At 43.9% G+C, this 26793-nt stretch overlaps 1 protein-coding gene across 3 annotated transcripts in view; it reads right to left on the bottom strand.

The window, feature by feature from the left end:
- Nucleotides 1-26793, bottom strand: part of LOC147333309 (rho GTPase-activating protein 27-like) — a 42331-nt gene that overhangs the window by 7709 nt on the left and 7829 nt on the right. The window contains exons 2-18 of one of the 3 annotated variants that reach the window (XM_086290405.1): nucleotides 21214-21339; nucleotides 19896-20845; nucleotides 11519-11731; nucleotides 7825-7974; nucleotides 7594-7749; nucleotides 7269-7334; nucleotides 7104-7163; nucleotides 6933-7028; nucleotides 6773-6853; nucleotides 6591-6656; nucleotides 4943-5010; nucleotides 4768-4849; nucleotides 2949-3050; nucleotides 2752-2874; nucleotides 2601-2673; nucleotides 2226-2342; nucleotides 1730-1828 (exon numbers count right to left, since the gene is read on the bottom strand). In XM_086290405.1, the coding sequence (XP_086146531.1) occupies nucleotides 1730-1828; nucleotides 2226-2342; nucleotides 2601-2673; nucleotides 2752-2874; nucleotides 2949-3050; nucleotides 4768-4849; nucleotides 4943-5010; nucleotides 6591-6656; nucleotides 6773-6853; nucleotides 6933-7028; nucleotides 7104-7163; nucleotides 7269-7334; nucleotides 7594-7749; nucleotides 7825-7974; nucleotides 11519-11731; nucleotides 19896-20845; nucleotides 21214-21244 (2533 nt within the window). In that variant the 5' untranslated portion in view covers nucleotides 21245-21339. Of the gene's footprint in view, nucleotides 1-1729; nucleotides 1829-2225; nucleotides 2343-2600; nucleotides 2674-2751; nucleotides 2875-2948; nucleotides 3051-4767; nucleotides 4850-4942; nucleotides 5011-6590; nucleotides 6657-6772; nucleotides 6854-6932; nucleotides 7029-7103; nucleotides 7335-7593; nucleotides 7750-7824; nucleotides 7975-11518; nucleotides 11732-19895; nucleotides 20846-21213; nucleotides 21340-26793 lie in introns of all 3 variants that reach the window. The other 2 variants (XM_086290403.1, XM_086290406.1) reach the window with 2 other exon arrangements.

Below are 26793 nucleotides of genomic sequence, written 5' to 3'. Positions count from 1 at the left end.
TGTAGCCACAGCTGCCCTGGGGCAGACTGACAGAAGCGAGGCTGCCATATCGCGCCATCGGCCCCTCTGGCCAACACCAGTAGGCGGTAGGGTAAATCTATTATATTATATTACATTATATTATCCAATATTATATTACATTATATTATATTATATTATATTATATTATATTATATTACATTACATTATATCCTCTTTCACATTAGAGCCACAACAGGACCCACTAGAACATGGGAACAAGTAAAAGTGAAATATAAGAATATTCTACAGAATGGTAATATTTATCACTTATATTGCTTTTCGTCTCTTGGAAAGAGACCCTGAAATAATCTGTTTGTTTGTTCATAACAGCAACCAAGAAAAGGGCAGAGCAAACAAAGACAGGTGGTGGTCCTGCACCCCCTCGTCAACAAGTTGGTTAAGTAAATAATACCCTCACGGGAATATCGATATCTCTCTATGAGCACACTGTCGCGCTGAGCTAAAGGATCCTGTCTGTCCCGCAATATACGCTGGATTCTGAGGACTCTCCTTATCAATCTTGCACCTTCCACAATGGGCTGCTCGCGTAAACGGACAGGACATGGCTGCGACAGGCTTCCCAAATCCACCTTCGCTTTTATAGCCGTGGTCTCTCATCTTGATTACACAAAGTAATTTACTATTACTACTCTAAAATATGAATTACATCTGAAATAATCACATACATGGAATAGAATGATTAATAGTACATTTCCCTTTTTTTAGGAAATGACCTGTATGTATCTGTATGAAATCAATAAAAGAATCAAATACTGCATTATCTTCAGTTACATTGATGTTATTTATTTATGGTGAAACAGTGGTGGAATATCGCTGTTGCTTTCGTATGAATGAAGCGGACATACCTGCGTGGCCGCGATCTAATCCTGGTTACATAAAGTAAACCTGCTCCCGAGCAGGTTTACGCTTACGGCTCTGTTGCTATGACAGCAAGTCCCGGATGAGCTTCGGGGAACCGAACGATCCAAGATCAGGCGAAAACGTCAACAATCTAATCCAGCTAACTTACTTAGCGAGGTACGAAGAACGGGCCCCAGGTCTACAATACTTTTCCTGGTGTCCTTCGAAAGCTCTTTGGTCTTGGCCATGGCGGAGTTTGGAGTCTGACTGTTTGAGGCTGTGGACAGGTGTCTTTTATACAGATGATGAGTTCAAACAGGTGCCATTCATACAGGTAACGAGTGGGGGACAGAAAAGCTTCTTACAGAAGACGTTACAGGTCTGTGAGAGCCAGAGATTTTCCATGTTTGAGGTGACCAAATACTTATTTTCCACCCTGATTTACGAATAAATTCTTTACAAATCCTACCATGTGGATTCATGGATTTTTTTTTCACATTCTGTCTCTCACAGTTGAAGTGTACCTCTGGTGCAAATTACTGACCTCTGTCATCATTTTAGGTGGGGGAACTTGCACAATCGGTGGCTGACTAAATACTTTTTTGCCCCACTGTAAACACACGTTTTGATGTGCCTTGATGCATGCTCAATCATCCAGGTAAGTCAATCCCAAATAGGGATGGGTACCGGTATCCGGTGCCATGATGGCACCTAATCCCAAAAGGTTGATTGTTCATCTGAATGTTTCTCACACTGAAAACGTTACGTCCAGATGAACAGTTAACCTTTTGGGATGTTTTGTTGTGCGTTTCCTGTAGCGCGTGGGTAACATGTGTGCCTCCGTCACCTCTGCGCTCCACTGTCCTGATGCACTTCTCCACAAACTTGGGGATGGTGCTGTGTTCTCGGTGGCACAGAGTGTCCAGGTGGCAGCCAAAGACGTTGTCTGGAAGACATTTCCAGTCTGATCAACGAGCTGCATGTTTCTGTGTCATCAGACTTAGCATCATTTTACAGTTTTCATATCGTCTACATCGTGATTCACTCTTGATAAACTCATATTCGGATGCATTACTGTTTTACTATGTTTTTCTGTTCATCTCTGGATCTTGTATTTACCCGTGCGCTGTGCACATGTTGATGTAAATGGGTTAACTCAGCTGCTAATTTCACTCATTAAACTACCAAATGAATATACAGGTGAATCTGTTGTTGTAGCGAGTTAGCTTTGGATCACTGAGCGGGTTCATGCAGGTAAACATCTGCATCTGATAGAAAAGTCAATGATATTCACAGTTTGTAGCATTTAAAGGTCGGTGCATGTGATCGGGAGGCCTTTTTACCTCTGATGTATCCTCGCTCTTTGACGCTCTGCAGAGTCGGCCTTCGCTGCAGGAAGCGTCGCAGTTTGGACCGAACTCGCGTCTGCTCCGTGTCAGCTCCTGATGGGATCCTGCTCGCTGAAGATGCAGCAGAAGAAGAAAGTGTTCAGTGTTACTATGACAACCACTGTGCAATACCTGCCAATAAAACGTTCTTATTAATAAACTTATTCCATCACTCTGTGGGTCATTTTGAAAAGACATCAGAAACACCAGCTGGTAACATGTTTCCGCTCAGGGCCATCCTGTGCTCCTTTCCTGAGCTTTTAATGCTTCAGACCTTCATCAGGCCGAGTCTGCACAGATGTTGGAGATGGTTAAAGTTCAAAGACTCACATATTGATCTCCTGTCTTTGTCCTCTTTGTCTGAAGAACCATCGTCTTCACTGTCTGATAGGTGCTCCTGGTCCTGAAAGCAGACTTCACTGTAAGCCAGTTCGCTCTGAAACAAAGAGCCTGAACGAGGCACGAGGCTTCGAAGGATTACCGGTCTGTGTGCTCCGTCTGGCACCAGCTGTCCGATGGTGTCCTGGATCACTTTGAGCCAGTCGCTGATGATGCTCTCCTTGTCGTACTGCATCAGATACTCGCAGCCCTGACGTGTCTTCAGCTGCACACAAACACCACAGTGGTCTTCATCAAGCAGGTAAGAAGGGAAGCTGATGTAACTGGGGTAAAAAGTACCTCCAGAACGTTCTTCTTGGATGACTTGTCTTTGCAGGCCCAGCTCACCGAAGCTCCTCTGAGTTCAACGGTGTATTCTGGAACAATCTGTGACGCTTTGCTCTGAGGGAAAACAAGTCATCATCATCATCCTCCTCATGGCCGTCATAATTATAAGTTATAATAAGTTATATAGTCATGTGGTTCGTGTATTTTGACTTTTGTTGCCATGATGCCAGGTCTCTCTTGGAAATGAGATTTTTAATCTCAATGAGATTTTTTTCACCTGGATAAGGACTAATAATAAAAGTAATCATCATCCTCATCCTTCTCATCATCATCATCCTCATTCTCCTCCTCCTCATTGCCGTCATAATCATCATCTTCATCATAACCTCCCTCCTAATGTTCGTTCCTCCGAGTCCACCCAGTCTTTTAAATTGCGTCTTAAAACTTTAGTCTGGCTTTTGATTCAAACTACTTTGTTACTTCGTGGCTAGTTTTTGTTTCAAACAGTTGTATATTGTTTCCTTTTAACTCTTTCTTTTCATTCTGTCTTGTGCTTTTGCTCTGACCGACTCTGAAGCACTTTGGTCAACTTTGTTGTATTTTTATTTGCAATAGAAATAAAGTTGATTTTTTATTTTTTATTACCTTCCTCCTCCTCCTCATCATCACCATAGTTTAATAGCACAATAGGATCAATGATTCATGGATGGAAATCTAAAGTTTCTATATCGTAGCCATTTATTAATGCTGGCGGTATTGTTTGTGTTTAATAACTCATTGAATTCCTTCTCACAAGTTAGTTTTTCTCTGTTTGCCTTGTTCATTTATTAGATCAATCTAAGTCTTCCACATATGAAATCCAAACATTTCTCAGGTATTTAGTCCTGAGAAATGTTATTACTACAGAGAGTAGAAAACACAAGTAATGGTTCGAGGCAGAAGGTGCATTAGGGTGTTTGTCCTTTGTCACGTGGTGTGAGCAGAATCATCTGCAGCTCAACGTGGCAAAGACCAAGGAACTGATCGTGGACTTCAGGAAGACCAGGAAACACTTGACCCCTGTTTCAATCCAGGGGGTCAGTGTTGACATTGTGGAGGACTATAAATACCTTGGAGTACACATTGACAATAAACTGGACTGGGCTAAAAACACCACAGCACTTTACAGGAAGGGCCAGAGTCGTCTCTATTTTTTGAGGCGACTGAGGTCCTTCAACATCTGCCAGAAAATGCTGAGGATTTTCTATGAGTCTGTGGTGGCCAGTGCGATCCTCTATGCTGTTGCATGCTGGGGGAGCAGGCTGAGGGTCGCAGATGCCAACAGACTTAATAAACTGATCCGTAAGGCCAGCAATGTTGTGGGGATGGAGCTGGACTCCCTCAAGGTGGTGTCGGAGAGGCGGATGCTGTCCAAGATAAAGACAATGTTGGATAACACCTCCCACCCACTCCATGACATGTTGGTCAGTCACAGGAGCTCGTTCAGTGAGAGACTGAGATTACCGAAAAGCACCACTGAACGACACAGGAAATCATTCCTGCCTGTGGCCATCTCCCTGTACAACGCATCCACTTAACACACTGTTTGCTGCTACAGCTACACATGTTTCTTTTCCAAATATTTATTTATAAGTGACTTATGTATGTATGTATGTATATATATGTATATATTGTACTATTCTTAGTTAGCGTATTGTCTGTCTTGTCTTAATGTTGGTTTAAAATGGAGCACTGTAACAAAAAATAATTTCCCCCAGGGATCAATAAAGTATTCTGATTCTGATTCTGATTCTGATTGAGCTCCTGTTGGACTCTGTAAACTGATTCTTACTGCATTCCCGGCTGGTCGGGGGTCTTTATGGAATGTGAGGATCCCTCCATGCAGGACAGTCCACGACTGGCTCCAGTTCTTCCTGTCCAAAAATCAGCAGACACAGTTACCTCCGACAAAACCCACAGAACAGATACGAGCACACACCTTACCTTTACAATTGTTGTGCTCTCACCTGATCTTTTTTCCATTTTCAGCCACTTTAGTCTTGTTGAGAATCCCTGCTTTCTCCAGCAGGTGTCCCTGTAGGAATGCAGACACACAGCTGAGTCCTCAGGTTACCTGCTTTGAAATGTGACTCCTCTGCAAACACGGGAGTGGTGAGGGTCTAATGAAAGGCCTTTTATCAGCCTGTCTCATTTCATCCATCAGTCTGATCAGTGCTGGAAACATTTTTAAATACCTGAAAATCTTTCCAGGAACCAAACTCAAGGATTTATGTGATTATTCAAGGACACCTAAAACATTCTCGGCGGACAGAGGACCTCCTCACGGACACAAACAAGGCCTCGAGAGACCTCTTTGCATCCCTAATTAAAACATGACTGAACTTTTCATCTGACAAAGGAGGAGTTTGCTTTCAGGAAACACAGGAGGGACTTTACTACCACGTGAACCAAAGCTTCTCCACAGCAGCCATTTTCACAATCCACTGTGTTACTCATGCATTAATCAAGGTTGAGCCTTGAAACTCCCACTGCCCTCGTGCTGCTGATGCTCTCCTCTCTGCGAGGCGGTCAGCTGATGCAGCACACCTGTACCTTCAACTTGATAAAAGCTGGCCCAGGTGTGGTGACTTTTATTCATTCAGCAGAACTTACTGTGAGTTTGTTTTTAATAAATTCTACTTCATGTAATGTTGTCATGCACACACTTCTTGTTGTTTAGCTTGAGGCAGTAACACATGGAGTGGTGTCTGGGAGGGTAAACTCCTTTGGTAAGCTTACCGCTTGAGTCATAGTTAATGGCCAGCTTGCTTTGAAGTCTGCAACTATTAAACTTAGCGTTTGTTGATTTTAGCATTGGGTCCAAGATTTCTGGGAGTGTTTGGTTTTGGTCCTTGGCTCGTCATCAGAGACGATCTGCACATCTGCACATGGGGTGTTCACGGACACTGGGATGCACACAGCAGCATCTTCTTTTCATCTGCTCTCAGTTTTTATGTCTTAAACCATTTTCCTCATGAACTCTGGACAATGTGCACATGTTTCCTTTGCAGGTGGTTTCCTGTTTTATTTGTTGGTGCTCCTTTGAACATTGCACAGAGTGAGTGAAGCAGCAGGTCAAAGACCAGCTACGTTCGTGTATAGAATCAGGCCAGGAATGTCTGCTGAGGCTACAGGAGAAGTAGGAGGACCACCAAAGTGTGGTGTGAACCTGTGGACAAAGTCTGATTCCGTGTGCACACCAGCCTCCAGTGTGGACACAGTCAGAGATGCTGGAGTTACCAGAACTAATAGCAGGGCCATAGAAAGAGACCAATCAGACCCTCAGACCCGTTAATGTGTGATGGATCGGTGTTATTGAGCGATTTAAGGGTTAGTGGAGAAACACTGAGCAACTTTCTGGGCAAATTCAGCCTTACAGTAAAAATCTAAACACCGATAAACACACTTGAACTTCATGGTGTCAGGAAAAATCTTTCTAAATGTTTAACACGTAATACTGAGGAAGCACAGCAGGTGGCGCTGTCAGTCTGAACTGCCCAAAAAGTTCCCGTCAGGCAGTGGTTAGTAAGATGTTAATGTGATGAGTTAGTGGAACCACATCTACTGGAAACCTTCACTAATCTTCCCAACAGCCAATCAGGTGCCAAGACCTACATGCTGTGAGCTGGACCCTGTGCTCTGATTGGACAGATTCCTCTTCAGTCTGCACCTATTAGAGAGCTTGATGGGGGAGAACAGGATGACATCAGATCGACAAATGAACGAATGGATGAGCGGGAACGAGCGAGTCAATGCGAATGAATGGAGCCGTGATAGTGACACAGGTAAGTGTCTACCTGTGGACTGTCGGGGGAGGCGTGTCTGCTTATCATGTCAGTGTGATCGGAGAAGTTCCTCCGGTGGCCATGGGAACACGTCTGAAACCCAGAAACCAGTTAAAGTCTGTGTGACGCAGGCCTAAAAAGGTTGTTGCTGTACCGTAAAGTTTTCACTCACGTCTTCTCCCATGCTGACTCTCAGCTTCCTGGCCTGCAGCGATGCTCCGTCCTCACAAACTCCATTTCCCATCAGACTTTGGGGCACTGAGGGAATCTGTAACAGTCAGCAAACCAATGGATTAATGCAAATAAAAAGCAGACACACAGATGGCGCTGACCAACTGATTACCTGAGGATCCTTCAGGTCCAGGTGAGCTCTGGGTATCAGGCCCAAGCTCTGCTGAGGATGCTGTGGAGAGAAAAAGGCACAAATGTGGGAGAATATTCGGAACAATCCAAGGACTGTCATTGATGGGTGGCAATGAACCGTGTGCTCAGTCTGTGTGTGTGGTACCGTTCTAAAGTTGGCGTTGTTGTCTTTATGGTCGCCTACAGGATAGTCTTCCTCTGGCAGGGGAGGCTTTCAGTAATCAGAGTAAGAGGAGTCATTGGAGGAAGTTCACCATTTTAATCAAACAACCCTGAATCCTCATTAACACAAAGACCACCTGTTCACTAAGCATCACCTGATACAGCTGATAAAATATCAGATGGATTTCAGTTTTTCAGCTGTTGAAGTGACATTTTGACATATTTCACAATTTAAAAAATGACTAAGTTTGTTGTTCTAGTTTCTGTTCTGACTTTGAACCTGGTCATCGTTTTAAACTGGGTCGTACCGGGCCGCCCTCGTGCTTCCTGTGGGTTGCAGATCCAGGTGGGGGTGACGGGGAGGATGGCTCAGGTAAATTCCAGGATGTGGTTCGTGTGCTGCGGTTGAAGTAGTAAGGTCTCCCTGAGACTTCATCAAACACCTTCTCCCAGCCACCAGAGCCCTGACGGGAAGCACGACGACATCACTTTGAGGACCTGATAATGGACTGGGGGGTTATGAAGGCAGTGATTCAAACCTGAGAGGAGGCGGGGGAGATGGAGGTCAGCTGACCCCCTTCTTTTCCCTTGGACCGGTCCAGGTCTCTAACCGGCACGGGTGGAGGATTGCGAGAGTTGTTCATGTGGTTGGTTCCAGGCTGCCTCCCGCTGTCCTGCTCAGTGTGGCCCTGCACAGAGGTCAGCACAGCAGGACTGTCTGCTTTGGTTCTGTCATCAGATTTGTTGTTGTCACTGCATTTATACTTCCTGCTTTCCTCCTTCACACTCTTACATGTTCTGTGTTGTACTCTGATCTTCATTGTAATCACATTTTTGTATTTTTAATGAAATTGTACATTTTTCCTGCTTTACTTTATTCCTCTGCTAAACTTACAAATCCTTCATTTCAAGTCAAGTCAAGTCAAGTTGGCTTTATAGTCACTTCAACCATATACAGTCAGTACACAGTGAGGCGAAACAACATTCCTCCAGGACCAAGGTGCTACATGCAACATAAATTTACAACATAAATTAACAGAAAACACTAAACTAGCTAACTAAGAGGCCTAGTTAGCTGCTAGCAGAGACAAGACAGACTGACCTAACATAAATTACAACATAAATTAACAAAAACTAACTATCTAAGGAAGCCTTTTTTTTTTTTTTTGTTAACAGACAGCAGACAACAAAGTGCACGTGCAAATGTGCAAACATGAGCAGCAAAGTGACAGTGTGACAAAAAAACACAACGTAACATAATAAAAAGGTTTTGTGATGATGAGTTGAGGCAGTGGAGGAACAGTAAACATTCCTTAGTGTAGCAGCAAAAATTAGGAAGTAAAGAAGTTAGTGCAGAAAGTCCAGTAATAATATTGTGCAAAAGAGCATTTACAGGTTGGTGTGTGCGATGGTTTGGTGGTGTAGGTCAGTGTGTTTGCGCTTGTGTTGATTAGTCAGTCCAGTCTCAATGTTTTGAGGTAGTTGAGTTAAGCTGAGTGATAATGTTTGTGTGTGTGTGTTTATCAGTCCATTTGTTTATAGATTTAATTTTATATACAGTTCTTTGGGTGTAATTCCTACCCTTTGGTTTATTTATTCCACTGTTTAATATTACTTATACAAACTTTAAGTAGTTCGTGCTCTGTACAATGATGATCAGGCCTGTCTTCTGCTGTTTGCACACTAGAAGTTAAAACTTGTCTGTGGCTGTGGACCAAATTCACTAATCCAGCGGTCCCCAACCGTGTTTTGCCCCACGGACAGTTTAATGTCAGACAATATTTTCATGGACCGGCCTTTAAGGTGTTGCGGATAAATACAACAAAATAAAAGGATACGACCAAGACAAAAACTGGTATTTTGTAAATATAATAATAAACGTGAATTCACTGTGTGATTGTGTAACTTTATTAGCAGCGTCCTCCTGAAATGCACCAACAACAGAGTAACATCCTCTCTGCCCCTTAATGCTCTGGTCACTATGGTAACGTGTAAATATTTTTTTTCTGGGAAGACCCAGGCAAACCGAGTTAACGATAAAATATGGTAAATGGCCTGTTTTTGTATAGCGCTTTACTAGTCCCTAAGGACCCCAAAGCGCTTTACACATCCAGTCATCCACACATTCACACACACATCCACACACACATTCACACACACATCCACCCATTCACACACACATCCACACATCCACACATTCACACACACATTCACACACACATCCACACACACATTCACACACACATCCACCCATTCACACACACATCCACACATCCACACACACATCCACACACACATTCATACATTCACACACTGAAAACCATAAATTTCACACCCGAGTCTACGCTCTCATGGTCCGGTAGCGGGCCGTGGCCCGGGGGTCGGGACCGCTGCACTAATTCACAGAAAAATACTGACGACATAAAATATATAAAACCTCTTAGACTCATATGTGACACCTGAAACAATCTCATCAGGCTACAGTGATAGTTGGCTACAGACATGAGAGAAAGGGGCACAGGGCTCATGGATGCCTGCTCAACCAGTAAGACAAACTGGTGTCCAGTAACTGGTCACCGGATCCCTGTGGAACAGACGCCACATGCTCATATTACAGCTGATAAAACTTTAAGTACCTCTGAGCTGCACACAGCGGTGAGTTTGGAGTGGAACACAATGGAAGGTCAGAGTGACGATGGCAGAGAAATCCAACGAGCCATTCGTACAAATGTTCTCCAGATACGCTTTGTTTGTAACGCTGCCATCACTAAACTTTGTTGACCACTTACATTGGTGTGTAATCTGTCGCTACAGCATGATGAAGCGCACTACCTCAGCTGTGCATCATCAGCCTTCAGCCCTTCTTCTGTCTGGACCATCGTCTCCTGTCACGTCACTCCCAGCAATCATCGTTTTAGGAAACGAGCGTACACATCATCTACGTCTCGCTCAAAATGGATTTTTCTGATTTCGTCCGATTCTGAAATCTTAGATTTCTGCTCTTCCTTAGTGTGTTTAATGCTAGCTTAGCTGAGCTTTTATGTGTTATCCAGTGCTGCTCTTTTAATGCCGCCGTGGTGTCTGACCTGTCGTTTACCTTCGAGTTCATTTAGATTTCAGTCACTTCCTGTGCTGTCACACTGCTTTGAATCCAGTGTTTTAGTAACTCCAGGGCTGCTGCCCGATGGCAGCTTTAACTCAGTAAATGCAATTACTTTCTTTTCTTTTTGTAATCCTGATGCACTGTTAAGAAAAGAACCAGATGTTGTTCCTGCAGCCTCAGCTGCCCGTCCTGCGCCCCCGCCTTCTCTACCACACCTGCAGTGTCGCTTATGGACGTGGCGTCCTGCAGCTGCTGGACTATCAGCGTCACCTGAAAGGACGTCTCATGCAGGACACGAGCAAAGTGTTGGAAGGAGAGAGTAAGGCTGAGGATGGGCAACTCTCAGTCTGTGCCTGGATTGAAATAACTTTTTTATCCACAAGTCCAAACGCCTACTGCAGATGTGTCCTCGTGTTCAGTAAGACTTTAAGTGTAGCGTTCAGTTTGTGTTGTTTGTCCGGCTCCTGAAAAGCTCGGAGAACTTTCACTTTTATCACAAGATGTTGGAAACTGCACAGAAGGTAAACATTATTTTGTGATGCCAGGCTCATGATACAGCTGAGGCATGTTGTCTGTACAGAAACAGTCGCGTGTGCAGAGCGAGGCGTCTGAAACAGAAGTGAGCAGCTGCTCGTGGATGTGGGCAGAAATGTCACAGAAATGTGCACGTAGACCGTGGAGCAGATAGTCCATCCATGAACACTGGCACAAACTTCTGTCAGAGCACGCTACCGATCACAACCACATTCACTTCCTCTTACAAAGCTCTTCACAATAAAACAGGAAACCTGTGAAAATGAACCATATATCATGCAAACACTCTTTTCAATATTTTAAACCCATTTTACTCCTTTTAGAAGGAATTCCTGCATTTTTCTAAATACCGATTTGAACCTGTAAGCGTATGGGTTCACCATGTGAACCGCACTCATCATCTCTGTTCTTGCACTTCTTTTCCTCAGCTGCACGTCAGCTTCTTTCATCTGTCCTGATAGTTTAGCTCTCGTCTACATTCACATTCATTTCATGCAGTCTTTTGGCGCTGCTGCTTCATCTCCGTTTGGTGTTTAAGTGACCCGAACACAAACATGAACTCAAAACACACCTGGAAAGGTCAAAGGTCGCCTTACCTGCAATCGGTCCTGTGCGCTGACTGGGCAGTTGGGGCTGGTCATGCCCAAGGAGGTAGAAGATGATGGGCTGTGGTCTGATGTTGAGAGGGAGTGGTCTGTGGGAGGTGGAGAGGAGAGGGAGGAGCCAGAAGGGCCCTGAGGCGGAGCCAATTTCTTCAGAGATGGGACGTTGGCGTAGATGGGCGACAGAGGGTCGGGCAAGCTTTGGTCCTACAGAGAGAGAGAGGATTTCTTCAACCACACCGTCAGACACAAAACAACACACTCTGAGTCGAAGCTGTGACATGTTCACGGCGTGGATTCGTCACAGTGTTTAGACCTCCTGCATGTGACATAACCCGACGACCGGCCGTGTCCTTCCTTCTTCATCTGGACGACAGAGCGCTCTGTGCTGCACGCCTCAAGTCATAAAACTACAGAACATAGACAACTAGGAGCCCATTTAAAGCCCACCCCCAACCATCACCCACACACGGCAGCATGGCGGTGATGTTATCATCCTGATGGAGATCCAGCTTCATCCGCCTAACTTTCTCCTCAGAGTGAAAAGAATCATTGCAGAAAGCCGAAAATCTGTTTTTAATAAAGTTTACGGGGTTCCCACAACTCTTTTTTTTTTTTTTTTTTTTTTGCCTGTCCCGTTTGGCTCTTTTGCATCAGAATTGTTGTCTAAAGGCAAACAAAGATGCCCAACGGATTTACTTTACCAAACTGACCATCCCAGCCTTGCCATAATGGTCCATTTGATTCACCTTTTATTGTTTATTTTATTTTCACTTGCTGAATACGGGACAGACTTGACTGGGGGAAAGAAGGGGAGAAAGAAAGAGGGAAAGAGAAACAGCTGAGAAGAGGGACGGGGGAGAAGGGCAAAAAACAAAAACCAACAGAACGGGCAGAAAAAAAAATGCATATATCAATCACCTGGGTCACCTGCTGAGAAAGAAAAAAGAAAACAAGCAGAAGAGAACAAGAGTAACAGAATAAACAACATCACAATGATATATGGGAATATGACAGTAAATACTAAATGTTAAACATTATTGTGCAGCACATAAGATCAACAGAACACAGTGTGCTTTGAGGTAGGAGCCAAAAAGGGTGTAGTTTGTGGGTGTGATCACCCGTGTGTACACCTGTGAGCATGGACGCGCTTGTTTTTTGTTTTTTAAAAGGTTCCTTCATGTAATGATCTGCTAGAGGGTGTGGGGGGGGCCACAGCCCCGTCCTCCAGGGCGTGAAGCAGGTGTGGAGGAGATCAAAACTCCAGACATCCAGAGGCCCCCAGAACACAAGAGACCAAGGAAGACCAACAGAGGGGCAGCTGCGCCACTGTCCCGGGTTCCCACAACTCTGCAAGACAGAGGAGCGCAGAGAAGACCACGGGTCCAAAGAGCGAGCGTTAGCAAAGAGCGAGCGTTAGCAAAGAGCGAGCGTTAGCAAAGAGCGAGCGTTAGCAGGGCTGCAGAGCGAGTCCTTACAGAGACGCTCAGAGCACGGCGACCCACCGAGGACAAAGTCCCCGCTAAACAAGCAGGAACCTGCTGGAGCGTCGGCCTCATTTACGGCAATCATCTGCTGCTGTACAGGAAGAGCTCCCCCCAGGGTTTATAAACAAACACACACACAGTGACTTGCAGTCATTTCCTGCAGACTTTCACTAAGCCTCACGTCTGATTGAGGAAGAAGATCTGGATGTTTTCAGTCTTCAGGGAGTCGAGTCCTCGTGGTGATGAAGACGTTTCACATCTCCACAACACCACAGATACACCGAGTTCTGATAAAACTCATCATCATCCTGAAGATGTTGGAGGTGATTCACCTTTGCCAAGATTTCCTCCTCTGAGCAGGGAGCAGACAGCTTCCTGTCACACTGAGGAGGCGAGTGTGGCCACAGGGAAACAAAGATAGTGTTACATTTCACTTCAGGTCACTTCCATTAAAGCCGCTGGGTACGACTCCGGTGAGGCTCCACTGCTCAGCAGGCATTCTCGTTATCATTAACTAAACTTTACTCATCATTAATGCTTGCAGACCGACCGGTCAGTGTGCTGGGCTTCGATGTTAAACACTGACTCATTATTACTGATGCATAGACTCACAGTTACAACCTGGCACTGGCACTGGCACAGCACGGCACAGGTGGAGCAGGAATACTCCACAGGAGGATTACTCCACGGGAGTAACCTGCACATTTAGTCATCACCACCGGTGACTGGGGCAGCCCTGCAGCCCTGCAGTGTTTATCGACTGCAGCGTCACGTTAACCTGAAAAAATCTGCTCTCCTGCTTTACTGCGACAAGCTCCGTATGCTCTGAACCTGCAGCTGCACGCAGGGAAACAATGACAACATCTCTATCCAGCATCAAAGTTTAATGCAGCATGTCTGGACTTACCCATAATGCATCTGTGGTTGTTTCAGTATCACCAAAGTGTGTCCTGCATCAAACCTCACCAGGAACAACTCAGAAAGTCTTCTAGACTCCGTTTGTGTTTAGACTGCACAGGCTGTAGCCCCACCCCCTCTGATTCAGTAGCCCCGCCCCCTGTGAAGGGCAGTGTGATCAGGAGTCAACGCTGCTGAGCCAGATCACTGTTCACCGACGTCATGAAACATTTTATGACTCCATAGATCAACTTTGACGACCACCTAATTTTCTTTCTGAGTCCTGGAATCACCTGGAATTCATCAAACTTCCTCAAGTTTCCTGGAATCTTCTAATGGACATTTCCCTCAAGTCCCTGGACTCTTATCACACTTCATAAATAAGTCTTGGAGTTTTTCTAAAGCTTCAATAAATCCAACGGCCAAATCTTCTAAAAGGATTCAGCAAACACTCCAAAAACACAGCTCAAACGTCCAAACCAGCAACGTTAAACGTTCTCCGGGACTCGAACAGCTGGAGCCTGTGCTTGGACTCCCCGTTTGTCCTGGGAGCGCTGTAACACTGCAGGTCCACAGGCAGCTGCAAATGGGCATTTGCTGCCTGCAGGAAGCAGCCTGCAGCTGTCTCAAACTGCAGGAAACATGCAACTCAGAGTGTTGCAGTCCAGCAGCAGCTGTAAGCAGACACACTACACACACACACATATGCACACACACAGAGTAAAAGCAGCCAATCAGGAGAGGATGACTTTATGACTGCCCGTTAACCAGGATGCAGAGCTTTTATTTCTGCGACTGACAGGAAGCTGGCTGACTGATGACCCCAGAGCCGGTAAAGTCCTAACGGTGCAGTGTCACAGCAAAACATCCGGCTGCAGCTCATTTAGTGCAAACACAGCAGCGCGCTCAGCCGGCCACCTCACCTGGGACACACCTGGCTTCAGGACAGCCTATGAGGAGGAAACAGCTTCAAACACGAGATGACTCAATCTGTTCCACCCTCTGGGTAAACGAACCACCTGCTGAACAACATGAAAGCAAGACATCAACTGCTAAAGGTCAAAGGTCACCCAGAAAAGAGCAGAGCTGCATTCTCGATGCTCCACCAGTCAGATAAGGAAGTCCCAGAGAGCTGATCATGTGGACGCTGAGTTTCACTGAGAGTCGTCAGACCGAAGACGCTGAAAACCTTTGAGTTCTGAAAGGAGCTGAAGGTCAGAAACACTCTGGCTGAACCCGCTCCATCTCCACGCACCAACAGCTGATTTACGGCCTGCTGCCACCCACCTTTACTGAGGCTACGTCCTCCCGCCCACACTGAGACGGCATTTTGGGTCAAGGAAAACGCAGCGTGGTGAAAACGCTCCTGAAAGCAGAAACATTTGAAAACGCCGTTTTCGCAGTGTGGACAGCGAACCCGGAGACTTTTCGAAAACGATGACACATTTCAGTCATATGATGCAGTCATGTGACCAATTAAACCAAGATAGCGGAGGGCAGTACAGCAGTTGTTTTGTTTGCAGTTTTGACAGCCCTGTTAAAGATTACAGTTGTTGCCCGTTTCTTGAACACTATAAAGCCATGCTTAGACTAAAGTAACACAACTTGAAGCTTTTGTTACCAGACCTCAAACACTTGTACCCCTACCTTAAACAAAAGCACTGCTTTGCACCCTAGTTGCAATTATGCAACACACATGGTCCTGCATACTACACTCTATTTCATACATAAGACACTTCGTTCAGAAAATGAAATTTCAGGGTGCCATTTGGAAAACACATGTATCCAAAATACAAAACACATCGGGTAATTGCAACCACTCAAATACACACCTGAAGGCACTTACTTGCAAAACTGAACACCAATTAGCCAACTACAAAAAGCCCTCAGTTTAGCCAATTCAAGAACTTTGCAAGCATGGATGGAGGGAGAGCAAGAGGAAGAGGAGGAGGAGGAGGAGGTCGAAGAGGCCATGCACGGACCCATATTTCTGATGAAATAAGAGCAACTTTGGTGGACCATGTCATCAACCACGGCCTGACTATGAGGGAAGCTGGGCAGAGAGTCCACCCACATCGAAGCTGCTTCACAGTGGCATCTGTAATACGAACATTCAGACTAGAAAGCAGGTCTGTCTTCACCTCTCTGCCTTCTACTCTACTCAGATGGTTTCATAGCACTGTTCTACAGTATATCATCGTATCAAGTGTGCAGGGTACTGCAGGGTGCTAATGCTGCTTTTGCAGCCAAAGTGGTGGTTTCTGTGAAACATAGCATGATTACTTATATTGAAGTACAGTGTTGTACAGTGGATGATACAGTGTATACAGTAAAGTACTGTAAGAAAGTAAGCAAAGCCATGACAATATGTGGTTGTATTTCTCTAGAACGACTCGAAGACCTTCTGAGGCAGGACGCCAACGCCTGTTCACACAACAGCAGGAACTTGCTGTTGTGGACCTAGTGAGGGCAGACAATGCCATCCGTCTCCACCAGCTACGAAAGCAAATACTTGCAGACAGGCGAGTGTTCAGCAACATAAACCATGTGAGCATCACCACCATCAGATGCATCTTGGGTAAACACAGCATCACCATGAAGCAGCTCTACAGAGTCCCATTTGAGAGGACCAGTGACGGGGTCAAAGGACTTCGAGCTGAATATGTACGGGTACGTGTAACTGTCCTTTACATGACAATAGAGTATTGGTGAAGTCCAGTAGCAGCTGAATATGTACCATATCAGTACCACATGGATCCATCCTGAGAGCTACACAGGTACCTGTGTGATGGGGTGAGGGTCCTGTATGTGTAGCACTGTAGTGCAGTAATATGTTCTCTTTGTTTTACAGAGAATCTCAGCCATGGATGGAGCTGCACAGCCTCATGAATTCATTTTCATTGATGAAGCTGGATTCGACCTGAGCAAAACAAGACGACGGGGTCGTAATGTAACTGGCCAAAGGGCAATTGTGCACGTCCCAGGGCAGCGCGGGGGAAATATCACATTATGTGCCGCCATAAGCCTTCGAGGGCTTCTGCATCATCATGCAAAACTAGGTCCATACAATAGCCAACACATACTCACATTTCTAGATGCTCTCCATGATATAGTTGTACAGAACAGAGCAGATCAGCCCAGGTTTGTGGTGATCTGGGATCATGTCAGTTTCCATCGGCTGCTCTGGTCCAGGCCTGGTTCTCCAACCACAGTCAATTTGAAGTGGTATACTTGCCCCCTTACTCACCATTTTTAAACCCTATAGAGGATTTTTTTAGGCTTGGAGATGGCGTGTATATGACCGCCAACCACATGCCCGCATGCCTCTTCTGCAGGCAATGGAACAGGCCTGCGGCGACATTCAGGTGACAGCAATCCATGGATGGTTTCGACATGCAAGAGGATATTTTCCCCGGTGCCCAGCGGGAGAGGACACTGCTTGCGATGTTGATGAGGTCCTGTGGCCAGACCCCAACAGACGGCGGGATCCATGAGCCCACGTATGCACAATTGTCATGATGTTTTGTGTTTACAGTATAGTTTTTTGGTTTTTTTGCATGATCTGAATTCATGGTACTGCAGTGGACAATATTGAGTAGGCCTATTTGCTTTTTTGGTTGTTTGTGTCTCCTGAAAATATGCCTTCTGAATAAACAATGAAAATCAAAGACTGCAGTGTTTTATATAAAGTAGACTAGTGTGTCCCCTGATCTGTAAGTGTTTGCATGTGATGCAGGTATGTGTCATTCTGTCAACAGAGTTACATTTTGACAGAGGAATGTTAGGTTTTGAGAGCAGAGTTTCCATTTGGCAGAGATGTGAATGGTATATTTCCCAGTGTTGTGTCATGTTTACTTGTGTTTAGAGTTTTGGCACAATGAGCGAAGTTTTGCAAAATGTGTTCAAGCAAAGGGCAAAAACTGTAATAGTTGAGCCGCCAGCTCATCTTTAAACCCAAGCAGCAGAAAAAAGTTCAAACTCTGAAAACTCAAAACGTTTGCTTTAAAGGCGACGCCCACACTTCATCGTTACCTGCTGACATCAGAAAGCAATGCGAGGAGTCGGATGGTCACAGAGGTAAGAAGCAGCTGCTGCTCATCAAACACAGAAACTGACGGCGCTAACGTGACGTTGAACATGATTTGAACTCCCCTGAGGGTAATGACTAGGAGTGGGTATTGAGTATCGATTTATCGATTAAAATCGGTTCTAGCTTGGATTACGTGATACGATTCATTAAAATCCTGAATCGATTTTTAAATATAATTTTATTTTGCCCGAAACGCCAGAATCTCAGGTTAAACCTCACAAAATTTCAACAACCAGCAAACATTTAAAACAGTAACTGAGAGCAGGAACAGGCTTCTGCACAGAGACGTGAACACAAAGCTCGACCCGCCGACGCATCAGGATCATGTGACTTTCTCACCGACGATCTACTGCAGAATATTCTTATAAAATCTCAGGCCAGGAAAATCTTTTTCTGTTTTAACCTCACGTACTTTGACACAAAGGCCTCTGCTGTGATGCTCACACCGTTGATAAAGTCTCACAAGTGTCAGCTTTCTTTTAATAGATATAAAAAATGGAAATGCACTGATGCATGATCTGAATTATAATATTTCTGACTGAGGCAAAATTTCCCCGATTCAAATTGAATCGATTCTAGAAATCAGTGACGATACTCAGCCCTGGTTAAAACCTCAGAATCACTTCTTTTATTCCAGTATTTCCACCTTAAACCCGTCTCTGCATCTAATTTATTTATCTAATTTTTCTAATTTAAACCCTGAGTGTCCACAGCTCGTGTGCTCAGATCACAGCAGCTGGTCTACCTGCTCCATGACTGAAGAGCAGACACACCCACTTCACCACACACTCACTGTTGTAATTACACGTCAGCGAGGAGCTCACAGCCGGAGCGAGTGTCACGATAAGGAATGTTATTTTACTGTCACTGTGTTATCATTCATATGCACTGTCATTACAGAGCAAGCAGACTTTTACTAAGTAAAGCAGCTGAGCGATGCTGCAGCGTTCAGCGCTGTCGCCTCACAGCACCAAAGTCCGGGGTTCAACTCCAGTATCTGGGCGGTTTCCTCCAAACACGTGCAGTCAGTGTCTATGTGTTAGACTGGAGACCTGTCCAGGTGTACCTCTCACCCTGTGACAGCTGGGAGAGGCTCCACCCCCCTATCACTGAACTGGATAACCAAAAGAAAACGCATGGACGGATGATTAAAGCAGCTGAACGGCATGCTGGGTAGGAGGTGCTCTGTCTGCTGTAATGCAGCGTGATTTAACCTTGACTGAAGACTGTTTTCACCTGCAGGTGTCGCTGCAGCGTCATCCTCTCGCAGTTTCCTGTCCGACCCTGAACACATCCTGCCAGCTGTGACATCACTACAGACCCTGAACCGTGGAAAAGCTCCCCTCAGTAACCCTGCCCGCACAAATGTCTGCTCTCTGTAGGTTTTAAGCAACTTGAGTTCAATGAAATTATTTTATACAAATAATACAAAGTTAAACTACACAAATATTTAAAAAACAGTAAATTATTAAATTTAAAACCAAAAGAAAGAAACATTAAGATCACAACTAACAAAAGCAGTAAACAAAAAATAGTTTTAAACTAAATCTTTAAACTAAGTTTTCTTAAGCTTCAGTGGGTCTGGAGGTCAAAGGTCAGCAGTTTGTTTCTGGTATGCTGAGAATTAAAAGAGGAACTGGCCTTTTCTTTTCCTCCAAAACTTGTTTCCTGTGTGGAAACTGCAGGAAATGACACGCTGCACAGGACTTTTATTTTGGAGGACTCTGTAACATATTGTTCTTTAACCATTCCTGAACACTTATTTTTGCCTTTGTGCCATTTTACCAATCATTTCAATAAAAGTAAAGTCCAGGTGTTGTAAAAAGATATTTGATTACATTAAAGTCAACAATCAGAGACTTTATCAAAGGGTCATTTTCATAGTCTGGGGACTTACCTGTGTGGGAGGTGGGGCTGGTGCAGCCTCAGGTGTTGCAGGCTCGACCTGTGCTGCAGGGCTCGCTCTCGCTCCGACGAGAGCCTCCAGGTCCAGGTTCAGGTCCTGGATGGACTCGTAGATGTGGTGTGAATCCTCACCCTTCACTGAGTCCCGCCCCTCCTCACCGCTCTCCTCCACGCTCTCCTCCACGTTTGCTTCTTCCTCTGCCAGCTCCTCCTCATCTGGCTCTATTGGAGACTCGTGGCCATCCGGACGTCCTGCTGGGGATGAGGACATGTTGTGGAGGCTGCTGTGGGGCGGGATCACTGGTGTCTCCACCCGGATGGGCTGGGCTTGGGGCCGGGGCACTGAGAGGGGGTCTGCCGGACTGAAGCTGGGAACGCGAGGTTTCCCGGCATCCCTGGCGTCCTCCACGTAGCCTGACAGGTGAGGCGGCTTCTTGCCATCGGCAGAGTTTGCAGTTCTGTTGTTTGCTGTTGACCCGGGCTCTGCAGGGCCAGCAGGGGCCCCAGGTAGCCGAGGTGCCACATCTTGGAAGTCCAGCGGGACGCCAAATGTAGACATCCGATTTTCATTTTTGTGGTGCCTTTTGACCGCATCGGGTGTGAGTCTGATGGTCATGTCATCACTTGGTTTGGTTCTGGACTCTTCTAGAGGCTTTGGGATGAGGACAGGCACCGCCACAGGGATTGGAGCCACGACAGGCAGCACCAGTTCGGGACTGGGAGGATCAGCAAAGTCCAGAGGAGACGGTAACTCCAACGGCAGCTCTTTGACGTACTTGGCCGGAATGTAAAAGGGCTTGGAGCTGCGATCCTCCTGGACCTGCCACCAGTGGTTGTTGGTCTTCGCCAGGAGGATGTAGCGCTCATTGGGTTTGATTGTGACCAGCGCCCCATCCCGACCCTCGTACTCGTACCCAAATTCCACCAGAACCAGACCCAGACCTGAAAGAAAGGATCAGACAGAGGAACAGAAAAGTTTCAAGAAGCTGAATGTGATGACACAACGGGCCACAGATTTTAACCCAACCTTCTCAAAGCTGCTGTGTTCAGTTTTTGAGGTCAAAATGAGGTCCGGTTCACTTCCTGAAGCTATATGTAGTTTTAAAGAAGGCAGACGAGCTGGTCACGAGCAGGGAGATGGCAGTAATGTGAAGCACATGTGCTCATGAGCTGTGACTGTAAACATGCAGACGCGCCAGAGCAGCGCCATCGAACGCTCCTCTACAGCTTCATCAGGTCTTAATGTGGTGATTTCATCCAATCAGAGTCTAAATAAGCTGGAGTTCACCTGCAACAGTAGGGTGACTCACCTTTGCTCTGCAAGGAGGATGTTGCTGCCATTTTGACAACCCTGGGCTTTTCAGGCCCCGCCCCCTCGGGAAGATCTAATCTGAAGGTAACTGGTCAAAGATCACTCCTGATCCTACACCCCCGTCCTAAAGGAAAAAATAAACAAACACACAAAATAAAAACAATGCCTAGCAAACAGACAAAAATACAAACACACCTACACGAGTATTTTTGAACACGCAGCTGTTTCGTCTACGTAAACGGCGTTTCGAATCACTGAAAACAGAGTTTTTTTAAAACTCCTTTTTTGCGTTTACATGTGGACGAGGAATACAGAGTTCGTCACGCAACGTCAAAGGTATGCGCCTTTTTTCACGTCACGCTGTGGCCACGTTTACATGAGATGAATTGCAGAATGGCAGAGAGAGACAAAATACTGTTAATCTGACTGTCTGCAGGTTTTACACGCAGTTACTGTCCCTCCATTTACAAAGGCAGAGGCGTCACGGTGTCATTATTTTACCTGCAGTTGTTTTTTTCCTGTGTAATAATATTCAACATTGCTGTCATACATTTTTCAAAAAATGCCTCTCTGTGCAAAATGGGTTTAAAAACATAAACAGCTGTGGGATCCTGTTTGTCTCTGATTCTGCAGGGAGACATACCTCAGCACCTGTGCAGGTGAAACCAAAGGGAAGATTTGCTTCACCATATTTTCTAGTCTCTAGTCAGCGATGCTTCAGCTCCTGCTTTGCGTTTGTGTGGGAGCCCGTGCTAGCAGTGCGTAAGTGCCCTTCCCCCTAACCCTATTCCTTTTTTTCCTTTTCATACTGCAGCGCCCCCCCTGCAAAGGCTCTGCGCCTAGGGGGCGGGCCCCACACTTTGGGAAGCTCTGCATTAACACATTTAACAGGAATTAATTATGATCACCAGAGCTTCCCAAAGTGTGGGGCCCGCCGCCTAGGGGGACGCAGAGCCATTGCGGGGGGGGTATGAAAAGGAAAAAATAAATAAGTAAACGCTTGGACACTGCTAGCACGGGGCTCCCACACAAACGCAAAGCAGGAGCTGAAGCATCGCTGAATATGTTTCCAAACCAACTTCATTTTAAGCCTAGAGAAGACTAGAAAATATGGTGAAGCAAATCTGCCCTTTGGTTTCACCTGCACAAGTGCCGAGGTAGGTCTCCCTGCAGGATTGGTTTTCCCTGCGTTGGGAGCAGCGCTGGGCTGTTCAAATCACGGACAAACAGGATCCCACATTCTTGATTTTTAGTTCACAAACACTTGTTGTAATGACTATCTACTCCTGACATTTTGGAGATGTTTGCTCTTTATACAGTAAAGTTTCATTCATTTCATTTCATTTATTTGTTCATTTTCAGGCACAACAAATACCTATATTGAACATAAAATACACAAAACAAAAAACAAAAATTGCCTGAAAAAGGAGTGGGACGAAGAAAACTTATTAAATCCCACCCCTATACTCACTCATCAACAAAAAAAAACAATAAACTTCCCGCAGCTACGCCCATCATTGCATACAGACCCATCAACAGCCCCGGGCAGATACAAGCATCTAAGCGGCAGCTCGCAACCAACAATTAGAGCCTTCATAACTGAATACAGAATATATAAATTATAAATTGCATTACCACAGGTAACAGGCAGTAATAACTACAAGTAACAAACACACATACATATACATACATATATATCTACACACACAAGTACATATATGTACATACATACGCACACTTTTTTATTTTTTTTATTTTGGAATCCATACCAGCAATGGTAAGAGGACAGACATTACAGAGCACACTAAAACCCATCATTGAGTATACTGTGACCAGACCAACTGTTTGTAGAGGAATTTAAATCTATGAATATTTTTGCATTGTTTCAATTGTAAACTCAGACTGTTCCAGATTTTCACACCACATACAGACACACAAAAGCCTTTACGGGTTGTTCGAGTTCTGGGTAATTTGAATTCTCCAAAGCCTCTCACATTATAAACCTTTTCTCGAATTTCAAATCTAGTTTGTAAATTTGCCGGTAAAAGTTTAGTAAAAGCTTTATACAAAATTATGGATGTATTGTAATTAACCAGATCCTGGAATTTAAGTAACTTTGCCTGAAGAAAGAATTTGTGAGTATGATCTAGATAACCAGCCTTGTGAATAATACGCAGTGCTCGTTTCTGTACTGTGACTAATGGATTAGTTGTATTTTTATATGTATTTCCCCACACTTCCACACAATATGTAAGATATGGAAGAACCAGGGTACAGTACAGAGTACGAAGTGCATCTTTATCAAGGTATGGTTTCACTTTGTTCAAAACTGCGAGGCTTCTGGAAATTTTGGTTTTTATGTGTCTGACGTGGGGTTTCCATGAAATTTTATTATCAATTACGACTCCCAAAAATTTGTTTTCACTCACGTTATCAATTGGTACACCTTCAATGATAATTGGTAATTCTATATTATATTTTAAATTACCAAAAAACATTGCTTTAGTTTTATTTATATTTAATGATAATTTATTTATGTCCATCCATTTTTTTATTAATTGTAGCTCCCTGTTTACGGTCATTACAAGATCAGTATAATCATCGCTACTGAAAAATATGTTGGTGTCATCTGCGAACAGTATGAGTTTAAGTACTTGAGAAACATCAAAAATATCATTTATGTATACATTGAAAGGTTTTGGTCCCAACACTGACCCTTGGGGAACACCACATGTAATACCAAGTTTCTCTGAATGGTAATGCCCTATGCTAACATATTGTTCCCGACCTGTTAGGTAACTTTTTAACCAGTTACCAGCTTTCCCTCGAATACCATATCTTTCCAATTTATCCAGTAAAATTGAGTGATTGATTGTGTCGAAGGCCTTTTTGAGATCAACAAAAATACCAACTGCATATTTATTTTTATCCAGTGCATTGGTAATTTCTTCTACTGCCTCAATTATCGCCATTGAAGTGGTTCTTTGCGTTCTGAAACCATACTGACCAACATTTATTATTTGATGTTTTTCAAGGAATTTTTCTAATCTTGAATTAAAAAGTTTTTCTAGAATTTTTGAGAATTGAGGCAGTAGAGAAATAGGCCTATAATTGGTAAAACTGTGTTTGTCATTACTTTTATATAGTGGTATTACTTTCGCAATTTTCATTTTTTTTTGGAAAACAACCGGACTGAAATGATAAATTACAGATATATGTTAAGGGACTAGCAATATTCAGAATAACCTGTTTAACTACAGACATATTTATGTCATGATAATCCATTGAAGACTTACTTTTACATTTTAATGTGATATTTATTACTTCTTGCTCATTTGTAGCTGAGAGGAACAGTGAAAAGGGATTTGATTTTATATTACTGATACTTTCATTTTTATGACACGGGATGTCCGCTGCTAGTTCTGGGCCAACATTTATGAAGAATTTATTGAACCCATCGACAATATTACTCATGTTGTGATTTTCACCATTTGCATCAGTAAAATATTCAGGATATGATGTTCCAGAAGATCCTTGTTTAATTAAGTTGTTTAACACATCCCAAGTTCCTTTTATATTGTTTTTATTTTCATATAATCTTCTTCTATAATAAAGTTGTTTGCTCGTTCTTATAATATCAGTCAATTTATTTCTATATGCTTTATATCTTTGTTCCACTTCTTTTGTTTTTACTTTGATAAACTGTTTATACAGATTGTTTTTCTTTTTGCAAGCATTAATAATTCCTTTTGTGAGCCAAGGACTTTTTATCTTTTTTTTCTTTGTCATGTGTTCGTTTACAGGACAATGTTTATTGTACCACATAGTAAAAATATCTAGAAAATTATCATAAGCCTTGTCCACATCTGACTCTTCATACACCGAACTCCAATCTTGTTGTGCTAAATCGAAATTGAAGGCATGAATTGCTTCTTCATTTATTGTTCGCTTTTCTATCATGATCTTGGTATCTATTTTTTTTAAATCACAGTCACACAAAGTAAAAACTGGTAAGTGGTCAGTTTTTTTTCAAAAAGGTCTCAAAGACTTTAGAGTCAGACCTGTTACAGATCGTCAACTTTTCTTTATTATCAGGTGTGTTTCCAGAATCACTAAAAACTGCTGTAATCAAACCTATACTGAAAAAGGACAATCTTGACAAGACACAAATGAACAACTACAGGCCGATCTCAAATCTCCCATTTTTAAGTAAGATCATTGAAAAAGCAGTTTCTCAACAGCTCAGTTACTTCTTAAAACAGAATAATTGCTATGATGCCTTCCAGTCAGGTTTTAGACAGAACCACAGCACTGAAACCGCTCTGACCAAAGTGTTCAATGACACATGTCTGAATACAGACAGTGGAAAAATGTCAGTCCTAGTTTTACTGGATCTCAGTGCAGCATTTGATACAGTTGACCACAACATATTACTCAAACGACTGGAGAACTGGACAGGTCTCTCAGGAACTGTACTAAACTGGTTCAAAACATACTTAGAAAACAGGAAATACTTTGTATCAGTAGGTAACTTCACATCTGAGCAGACAAGTATCACATGTGGAGTTCCCCAAGGTTCCATCTTGGGACCCCTTCTGTTTAACATTTACATGCTCCCACTGGCACAGATTATAAACAACAACAAAATAAACTATCACAGCTATGCAGATGACACACAAATATATATCACAATGTCACCAGGAGCCCGAGGCCCTGTACAGGCTCTTGGTAAATGCATTGAGGAAATCAATGACTGGTTGTGCCACAATTTTCTCCAGCTAAACAAAAACAAAACTGAGGTAATAGTCTTTGGCGCCAAAGAAAAACGATTACAGGTCACCAGAGAACTTCAATCTATACATCTAAAAACCACAAACCAGGCGAGAAATTTGGGTGTAGTGATGGATGCAGACCTAAACTTAGAAAAACACATTAAGACAATAACAAAGTCAGCTTACTATCACCTCAAGAATATATCAAGGATAAAAGATCTGATGTCTCAACAGGACCTGGAAAAACTAGTCCATGCATTCATCTTTAGTAGGCTTGATTACTGTAACAGCATCTTTACAGGTCTACCTAAAACATCAGTCAGACAACTACAGCTCATTCAGAACTCTGCTGCTCGAGTCCTCACTAAGACCAAAAAAGTGGACCACATCAGTCCAGCTCTGAGGTCTTTACACTGGCTGCCTGTCCGTCAGAGGATAGACTTTAACGTTCTGATGCTGGCCTATAAAGCTCTGAATGGTTTAGGACCAAAATACATCAATGACCTCCTGACCCAGTATGAACCATCCAGATCCCTCAGGTCATCTGGATCCGGTCTTTTATCAGTTCCCAGAGTCAGAACCAGACACGGAGAAGCTGCATTCAGCTTTTATGCTCCTTATATCTGGAACAAACTCCCAGAAAGCCTCAGATCAGCTGAAACACTCAGTTTATTTAAATCCAGGTTGAAGACTCACCTGTTCTCAGCTGCATTTGAATAAAGCACCAAATCCACACTTTAAGCTTAAATTTCAAAACTTACATTTAACTACTGATTTTATCTACTGTTCTGATTTGATCTGTTTTG

Source organism: Aulonocara sp. 'chitande type north' Nkhata Bay, linkage group LG4 (assembly GCF_057382095.1).
Source record: "Aulonocara sp. 'chitande type north' Nkhata Bay isolate Kocher_YH1m ecotype deep benthic linkage group LG4, A_spYH_male_GT1.1, whole genome shotgun sequence".
In the NCBI taxonomy this organism is placed as follows: domain Eukaryota; kingdom Metazoa; phylum Chordata; class Actinopteri; order Cichliformes; family Cichlidae; genus Aulonocara; species Aulonocara sp. 'chitande type north' Nkhata Bay.
This window is presented reverse-complemented; position numbering and strand designations above follow the sequence as displayed.